Below are 9,834 nucleotides of genomic sequence, written 5' to 3'. Positions count from 1 at the left end.
TAATTAAGATTATTTTATATGGATTTTAACTTGTTTTATCTATGTTGTAAGCCGCCCCGAGGCTTCGGCGAATGGGGCGGCATAAAAATGTTTTAATAATAAATAAATAAATAAATAAATAAATATTCTATGACTCTGGTGCCTCTCCAGTGGATCCACATCCTTAACACATTTCTTGGCAATTATGGTGACCTGGTACCTACAGATAGGTAGGTACCTACCTGGTACCTTTTTTGATCCCCAAAAAGCACAATCTGGAAACAAGGTATAAGGTTTATTAGGATTCCATTCACAGCTGAGTATATATCCTCTGCTCCTTTCACCCTTGCCTGGCTGAAGATTTCAGAGGAATGTCTTGTTGTTTGTATTGCTGACTGTTTAGTAATGGCTCATCTCAGCTCTGAGATGGATTCTAGGAGATTTCTATTATTCAAATATATCAATAGTAAAATGGCCAAGTGGTGGGTGCTTGGCCCACAGATGACTTCAGCCCATTTATCTGCAATGCCACCATGAGAGGATTCAACCTTTCACTTAAGCAGACTGCAAAAGGAAGGTGTCTGCCTGCTGGACCTGGGTAAGATGGAGTCAATATGGACTGGCTGAATGGGGCACTTCAGCTTTTCAAGTTGCACTTTCCAAAGAAAAATGGATTCTTGGATGACGAGCTTAAGGTGATGCTAATTAAATCTATAGGGCACAATACAGATCAAGGAAGCCAGTACAGCTGAGGCTTTTCTGCAGCAGTAGCCACAATCCACTCAGCTCATTCCCCATTGGTCTCATGATCTCATTCCTCACAGACCATTTTGGATCATTTTACCCGACCCATGTGTTTGAGTGGATTTCTGTTTCAGTACCAAAACTAATTCATGCTATATATTAATGTAAGCTAACTACAGACAACAATTCATACATGCAGTATAAAATATTTCACATGTAAAATTGTACCTGTTTGTGAAGATGGCATATCCATTCAGCAAATTGTCGTGCATTTGGGATAGTGGCAGAAAGAAACACATAATGAACATTGTCTGGGAGTAGAATAATGGTTTCTTCCCATACCACACCACGTTCTAGAAAAGAGAAAATGCAAAAGACAAGTTATACAGCAGCATAATGTTATTTCTGTTAGCTTTGTATGTATAAATCCATGCACAAATAAGTAAATATGGAATACCTGAATCCCTCATGTAATGAATTTCATCAAATATAACCCAAGCAACTTCACGCATGACCTCAGAACCTCTGTAAAGCATACTTCTCAAAATCTGAAAGAAAAAGAAATGTGTAAATGATGCACGTAGCTGATCATTTTAAATCATAGCGTAAGACTTTAGGAAACACAGGGCACAGAACAATAAATGGAAATAAATACACTGAGACAGACCTAGCCTTAGTCATGATTAGAGACAATCCACTGAAATTAATGGACCAAGTCAGTCATGAGATAGTTAACTTGTCAAACTGATTTTAACGGGTCTTTTCTAAGCATGACATATAAAATTTAACATATTGAATCCAATACAGTGAATTAAAATTTGAATGCTGAAACACTGATATTCAAAGGGAACAGGTTTTTGAATACCCAGGAGCCAACCTGAAGATTCATTGATCTTTAAGTAGTATTAAATAAAAGCCATGGTACAGCAACTTAGCCCACAGACAGGAAGAGACACAATGTCAACAGGAAAATTAATAATATTCTGAGTCATCTTTGCTATACCTCCATTTCACCCACCATAACACAAATTCAGTATCTTAAAGACATTTACTAAGGAGTAAGCCCACCAAATACAGTGGGACTTGTTTCTGAGAAAGCCTGTACAGAATTAATTGGCAGCCTATCAGTAAAAGCCAAGGCCAGTACAGAACAATTAACAATCAGATTTACCTCTGTTGTCATTACAAGACAAGATGCTGTAGGATTAATGGTGACATCCCCAGTCATCAAACCGACATCTTGAAATTCTTCATACATCTCCCGGTATTTTTGGTTACTCAGAGCTTTAATTGGGCTGGTAAATATCACACGTTGTTTTTCCCTTAAAGCCAAAGCAATGGCATACCTGCAGTGCATATGCAATTGAGTATTTATTACCACAAAATATGATTTGCAACATCTTATATTTCAATGTATTTTGTAGAAGAGTTACATTTAAAAAACAACTAAATTCATCTTGAATTTCATAAGACAAAAGCAAAAAGAAGGATGGCAACCATAGACTCACAACCACTTCAAATCCATATTATCCAATTCCATTTGGCATTGCAATTCAGTTCTTCCACCTGCTAGCTAGTTTCCTTGAATAGTCATGGCCTGAGAAGTAATTCTACAGTACTATAAAGATGACTACAGGACATGTCCATACATGAAGGCATGGACATGCTACCTGCCTGACCCATATGATACTCTCAAATTAATAAGAACCTAAACAAATCTGAGGCAATAACTCATTTAAAAACCTTAAAAGAAAATATATCAGCAGAAACTACATTGAATGGTATTTCTACTAATAACTAATTTTACTCTATTATTCTTGAAAATTTAGCCAACTTGTAATACTATTATACTATGGTTCATTTCAAATCTCTGGGTGATGTGAAAACTGATCCACACAATGCTTTTTCAATATATATGAGGTATTTAACTTATTTCTGCATAAATACATATACTTTGCTGAGAATATTACTGCTAACATTAGGACAATTACATAATCCATAAATTTGTACCAAACATGCTGCAAGAACAGACTTCCAAGATCAAAACTCTTTGGAAAAGTTAGTTTGCCAGGTCATACAGAAAAGCAAATAAAAATAATAATCAGGAAGTCTGCAATTGATTTGCATAAATTCCATAATCTGCACAGTTCTGTGACCTACCCACATTCTCTCACACTCACTGATCAACAGGCCAACTATACACAGTTTCCTTCTTCCTCTCCCCTCCTCACTCACCGTTAAGTTTCTGCTGCAATTTTCCTTTGAAAACTACATGCACTACTAATAGCCCTACGCCTCAATTTAAGAAAAAGGAATGCAAGGCCCTGAGGAACTTACAGCAGCACTAAAGAGTATGAGGGTAGGCAGACATTTTCTATCTATTCCTCTCTACCATGATGAGACAGGCACAAAGACAAAAGCAGCTAGTGTGCCATGTTGTTTTACTGAGGTGGCCAAATGCAACTAGGTTCATATTCTTTTTACCTGAGAGAAAGGGAAAGACGTTGGAAGCTGCTACACGTATGTAAAAAGAACCTTGCAATTACCTGGTTTTTACTCACCACAGATAGCCACATGACTGCATATTTTAGTATCAAAAAGCCAGGGGGGAATTATTGCATTTATTTTTAAATCTACTGCATAACTACTTACTCTGCACATACTGTCTTCCCTGCTGATGTATGAGCAGACACTAAAACTGACTGATTGTTATCCACACACAGAATAGCCTCTCTTTGAAAAGCGTCAAGAATGAATGGATATTCCTGAAAAGAAAAAAATTATACTGAATATCTTAAATATTAAGTTTTGTACAACATAAAAATATGATTTTAATTTTAAGTGAGATAAGTTATCTTTCCCAAATATCACAACTCTATTTCAGTTTGTATTAAAATTTTAGAGTAACCAATTATAAACCAGTAAAACTATTTTTCTTCCGCTTGTTATTCAATGGACTTATTCTCCAAACATGTGAAAGCCTGATGTTAACATGAACTGGAATGTTAGTATTTCTGCAGAATGTTGATATTTTGATATTATAAGCAATGCATGCACCTTAAATGCTGCCTTGAATGTACTTGGTGAGCTCTGGAGACAGAGATCCCCTTCAACTCTAACGAATATTACAGTGACAGAGAAGCTAAAGGTCATAATAAGTTTTCATATGAAGATGACTTTACTACCTGGTTTCCTTCTTTGAATTTTGGATAAGTCTAAACTGCAATATGCAACACTTTTGAAATACCAGAATTTTAAGATCTGAAGGCACCTCTATATAAAAAATCAACACCCAAAGAATTCTTTTTCCCCCAATGGTTTTTCTGAAAATGTTGCATTAAATAGACTTCTTCATACTTAAAGTGTACAGAAATACATAACAATTCACAGGATTTTCTTACTGCAATTTTCAAAGAATATTAAAACCAAGGTATGTGTAACATATGCAATTGTCACAAGAGATTTGGAGCAAATCCATGTTATTAAAGGCTGATATAGCGAAACTCATAAGTCCATGGAAGGTATCATTTTTCTCCTCCATTTTCCTCCATCAACTATGAAATTAAACAGTTAGGACTTTCAAACACAAACCTTTGCAGCTTTTCCAGTTCTTGGTTTTAAGGTTCTAAAGTCTTCATCTGCAGGAAGAGCAACCTAACAAAGATAGAAATAAAAATATTTAAACTTGTAGATGTAACTTTTGAAAACTTATTCCACATTTGCATCAACATTTCAAACTGTATCTCCTCAGTCACAAGAAATTCCAGCAAAGTTCACAATAATGAAGACAAGTAAACAAGTGGAGAAAGGCATCTTGAAAAGGAGTTCAGAAAATGTGCCAGTTTACTCTCAGTAGCAAAGCACCCAAAGCCCTCAGTGTTTGAAACAAACCTGTTTCAAATAACTTAAACCTATCTCACAGAGGAATCCTATGGCTGCTAGGCAGTCATAGGATTTGGTGGAGACCCAGCTAGTAAGTTGGAGCTGTGTCTCAGAGCTTGGAGTCCTCTCCACCATCACAGAGCCTCGTAATATCCTGGTGGCACTTTAGCTGCTTTTCCTCATGATCTGAGGCACTGACAAGTTAAGACAGGTGAAATCAGCAGTCTAAGTGTATTGCAGAGTGGGAAGAGCACAGAGGCAATGTTTGACTCTGTGCTCTTTCTGTCCTGCATCGCATGCCCAACCTGAGCATTCTTCAGGTTCAGACGGTTATGGGCAGGGATGTGTGAGGAAATGGTTTGGGGGTAGGAATTTGTCAGATTCCCTGGATGTGGTTCCTTAAACTCTAGTCTGCTTTGCAGCAGTCCAAAAATCCAAGTTCCTCACAAACATCCCTAGTGTTTATAGGGTGACTGCCAGATGTTCAAGGAGTGCCTCTTTCTCACACATTTTTTTATTTTTATTTTTTATAGAAGACTTCTATGCCACCCCATTTGCTGAAGCCTCGGGGCTGCTCACATCTGGCACACATGCTGCTACCACTGCCAGCAACAACAGTAGATGGAGGAAAAGATTGGTCACCTGGTCACTGGAAATGGTGCCCAGCACACCTGCTCACAGAGCCCCTTTTTCACATCCTGAAGCCATTCCTGATGAGGAAGGCTGCCAGTTGCACAACCAGGGGTCTGTGAGCATTCATAGACTTCCTCTTGGAACCACAAAAGGAGGTCTGCAGATGCTAGAGTGACATATTGCAAAAGGGTTCATCCCAACCCTAGTTACAAGCATCCAGATTAGAGTGTGTGATATATCCCACCAATAGGAACTGGTTCAAGTACCTAAATAGAGCCTCTTATTAACTAACTGGATTTATATGCCATTATAGTAGCCCATTAACTGGGCTCTCTGTATGGCTTATTTTTGAATCAACTTGCTATTTGTTCTGGTAAAGTTCTAAACAGCAAAGTAACAATTATGATGGTCTGCTATAATGAACTTTGTCCTATGCTCTGCTGTGGGTTTCTGAGCTAAAATGTGACCACTTGGCTCTTTTCTTTAGGACCAGCAACTCTCTCAGCCCATTGAGAAGGAGTGCTGTACAAGGTGCTACCGCTGGGAGAAGAGCATAAAGCAGCTGCATCTTACACCCAATGACAACTGTGGCAGCAAAGATTTGCTGCAATGCATTAATGTCTTCTTTTTAATGGCTAATCTCACTCTTCTTTAAGACAGGGCAAATAAAGCTCAAAAGCTTTGTACAACTTTCTCGTTTAATCCAAGACAGTCAAATTGGTGAATATGATGTTACAGACCAAGACTGTATTATCTACTTATATAAAGACAACTTCCTGTGTGCCTCTGCCATGACATTCTAGCTTAGATAAGAAATGGAAACCATGGTATAAATATGTAAATGGCATGGGTGGGTTATGCAGACAAGGAGCTGTTCAGTTCTCAGTTGTCTCCATGGTCAAACACTAAAGTCACTGAGGGAGCATATTTAGTCCTCTTGTAAACCTTTCCAAGTACACTGTCTCAAATAGCTTATACTGTGAGAAAATTATTTGTGCAATTTCTATCTCACCTTCCTACCAAGAAAAAATATGCAGTCAAGGAAGAAGAATGTTATTACTTCAACTGAGAAAAGTACAGCACTTCAATTTAGAATTGCGCATTAGTATTACAGACAACATTATATAGACAACATTATACTCACCTCATGGGTACAACCTTCAACTGTTTCAACTGCTTGTACCTTTACTTTAGGCATCAAGTCTGCCAAACTAAGAACAAATGCATAAATTAGTACTAGCAACTAGTCATATACATAAACATGTTAAGGATGAGCTTGGATGACCAGTTAATCACAATGACATCCTAACTGAATCTTAAAGAATAATGATTCCTACAAGTGTTTCACCTGAGTGCAGTCTCCATTAGCTGTTTCCAAATATGCAACTACTAAAATTCAAAGCCAGCTTGCAAGACTGCAAGGCAGTTTTCCATTCATCTTGTCACTTGGAGCTAGTTATGACTACCCTACCCTCAGAGTTACATGAAAAACTACACCTATTATCTTGCCTATTCTTTGTTCTTTTCCTTCTTTACTACCGTAATACTACCACCACTTCTTGTCCTAGCCTTTTCGAAAAGAAGAAACATCCTAGGGAGCCCTAAGGAAATAACAGCACTTAGAGAGATTGTCTCTCTCAGTTTATTGGCTTTGAAGCTTGGTGACAAGCATGAAAAACTGCAGAACAGCTTCACTGGAAAGGCAATGGGGGAGAGGCTAGCAAGACTCTGTAAGAAGATTCAGTTCTGCCACTTCATAAAAGCAGCTTGACAGTTCCAAATCAGAACAGAGAGGAAGTATCTCTTTGAGAATATCCTAACTACTTCATAAGAGGCTTCAGAAGGATCGATTTACTTGTAGAGATAGATGAAACTGTCTTTTTAGAACGCTTAACTGATACTAATACATATGTCACATATATTGCTTTTCTTAAAGGTTCAAAGTCTTTCACATGCATTTTATCATCAATCTTTTTTTAGTTGTAAGTTTAACGTGATCCCTATATTATGCAATTGAAGGCACAATTCTGGGCAAGTCTAGACAGAAAAAAGCCTACAACTCCCAGTACATTTTTTCCATCTAATCATGCATAGAATTGTACCCAACAGAGCATTTCATGCATGTTTCTACAGAAATAAGTTCTATGACTCCTAGCATTCCCCAACCAGCATGGTTTTCCTGTCCACACATGCACAGGACTGCACCCTAAGGCTGTAATTCCCAGAAAAATTTTCTGTAAGTAAGCATTACTGAACTCAGCAGACTTTACTTCAGAGTTACTGTGTTAACAGTAAGTTTATGGCTAAGATTTGAAGTTTGGTACTTTTGAGAAGGTTCCTTTAAGTTGGTGTGCAGAAGTTATGAGTTAACTCCTGCTACTGCTCAGGAAAAGTAAGGACCACATTACAGAGTTCTGTACAGTCTATCAGTCCCTTTCTTCCAATCCGATCCTAGGCTAAAGTTCAGTACCAAAGTGAAAAAATCTCCCCACTTTGCATGGAAGACATAAAACCACAGAGAAGACACAGGAAAGAAGCATAGAGAGGAAATTACACTTGTTGTAGAAATGGTCCCTAGCCAAGCCTCAACTTATGGTACCCAGAGGCAGGTGAACCTGATAGCTAAAGGCAACAGACTCAATTATCCCTACAATAGGATATGCTATAGCTGACACCCAATTAGGATAGGGCAATTTGTACATACTGAATCTACAGAATATTAACTACTTCCTGAAGAACACTCATACTAAAGGCCTTCACAGAGGTATGTGTGTCTGTCTTAGAGTGCTTGGTAAGGGAAATTACATATGCCCAAGTTTCTGACCTGCAGATTTCTTTAAGCATGCACTCCTAGTGAAGGTGGCTGAGCTGGATGAGCTAATGGAATGAGCTGTAATTCTTAGGGACTAAGTGGCATAAAGTCTCACAGGCCCCAAAAATGGATTCTTTCAGCCACCCGGGAAGCACACTTGATCTGGAGACCTGTTGGGTGGGGTGACATGAAAAGGGTGTCAGGGTACTAGAACACTTTTCTATAGATCTTAATCGCTTTGCATATGATTACCTTATGTCAGCCCTTTTCCAAGGAGTAATGGGGACAAGGGCAAAAAAAAAAAATATAGTCTTATGCCCTGCAATCTATGAAGTCAGGTGCTGAGCTTAGGAATGAAGGTAGAGATTGATCTTAATACAACTGTGTCTTTGTGGAAGGTTTCTCCCTCTACAGAAAGGGCAGATAGTGAAGTTCTTAGTGTCGATGTAGTAGCAACCAGAAATAACACTTCTGGGGACAAGAGTCTAAGTGAAATTCTCTTTATGGGTTTGAACATGAATTTCAGAAGTGCAGACAAGAGATCTTGAAGCTTTCAGGATAGAAATCTGTGAACAGTATGAACACTTAGTAGTAAATGAAACAGTTGAGGTGAGAGTGGGACTAAGAAGTAGATGTTCCATGTTAGAAAGTCCTGAAATAATTAAAATCTTTTTGCACTGAGTAAACAACCTGAATACCTTATCAAGGCCTGTTTGCAGGAATAGAAGCTGCTTGATTCCAGTGATTTACATCTGTACCATCTAGTAAAACCTTCCAGAATTTTTTATATAAGGGTATGATGTGGTTTTTATGGGATGTCAGTAAGGTGTTGACAACAGGGTCTAGGAAGCCTAAAGTCATATAGCTTTTCTGAGTTGTAAAATAACTTGACAGGCTAATCTAGGAAATATTTTTAATGGGAGAGGGCTTTGACACCTGGGCGCGGTTTGGTTGATAATGAAGGTGATGGAGTATATTCATATTTGTTTCATCCAAAATGGTTACCCGATGCATTCAGTGGGAAGCTGCAGGGACAGGGTGGGTAGAAATTGATTATTATTCTTACCCTTCTCTTTTGCAAAGAAGTTAATCTACTTGGCCTGGGCCTTGGAATCACTCTTGGGACCATGCCCAAGAAGGAGCTCCCAATCTGCCCAAAAGAAAGCAGCATAATCCTTAGATGCAAGTGCCCCAAATCTCTCAGCCACAATAATTTTCCTTGAGATTAGCCTGTTGATGGCTGCATAAGTCATCAACAAGGTAGAGCAGGCAGGTAGAACTGGTGAGCTACCTGTCATTGTATCATTTCATCCCTGAGCACAATCTGCAAAGTTATTCTCTGATCTGAAGCAGAGGTCACTGGTCCATTTCACTTTCAGTGGGCTTCTACTAACTTTGCTTCCCTTTTATGCAGCTGTGGGGGCTGCTTTCATTTCTGGAGGAGTCATGAAGACGAGAATAGAAAAAGTAGAAAAAATAAAGCATTCATCTTTGCACTTCTTTTATCACCACTTTAAACAGTGAGAATAAATTTGTTTATAGGCAAATAAGAAAAACAGTATGAAGACAGTGAATCTCAGATTGGAAAGAGATGGGTGAAAAGCAGGGTAGAGCCTGGAAGCAGCAGACTAAACAAAATTTCACATGGCCCTGAGAAATAGGGAAAGTTACCCCAGTTTACAGATGTCTTCTTCACACAAGCCTGGAGAGGTAGATATCCAATGCATGGCTTATAATCGTAACTACTACCCAGACACAAATTATTTTAGCAATATTTCTTTTAC

At 38.4% G+C, this 9,834-nt stretch overlaps 1 protein-coding gene across 1 annotated transcript in view; it reads right to left on the bottom strand.

Annotated features, from left to right (window-relative positions):
* The window catches only part of MTREX (Mtr4 exosome RNA helicase), a 53,034-nt gene extending 46,567 nt beyond the window's left edge, over positions 1–6,467 (bottom strand). Inside the window, exons 1-6 of the mRNA XM_044446118.1 lie at positions 6,383–6,467; positions 4,315–4,377; positions 3,376–3,488; positions 1,895–2,069; positions 1,181–1,271; positions 938–1,076 (exon numbers count right to left, since the gene is read on the bottom strand). Of these exons, the coding sequence (XP_044302053.1) occupies positions 938–1,076; positions 1,181–1,271; positions 1,895–2,069; positions 3,376–3,488; positions 4,315–4,377; positions 6,383–6,436 (635 nt within the window). The 5' untranslated portion in view covers positions 6,437–6,467. The remainder of the gene's footprint in view (positions 1–937; positions 1,077–1,180; positions 1,272–1,894; positions 2,070–3,375; positions 3,489–4,314; positions 4,378–6,382) is intronic.
* Between the last annotated feature and the right edge of the window lie 3,367 nt (positions 6,468–9,834).

The sequence above is a fragment of the Varanus komodoensis genome, unplaced genomic scaffold (genome assembly GCF_004798865.1).
Source record: "Varanus komodoensis strain SLA01 unplaced genomic scaffold, ASM479886v1 scaffold5, whole genome shotgun sequence".
NCBI classification, from domain to species: domain Eukaryota; kingdom Metazoa; phylum Chordata; class Lepidosauria; order Squamata; family Varanidae; genus Varanus; species Varanus komodoensis.
The sequence above is the reverse complement of the archived record's forward strand: the minus strand, read 5'-3'. Positions and strand labels throughout refer to the sequence as shown.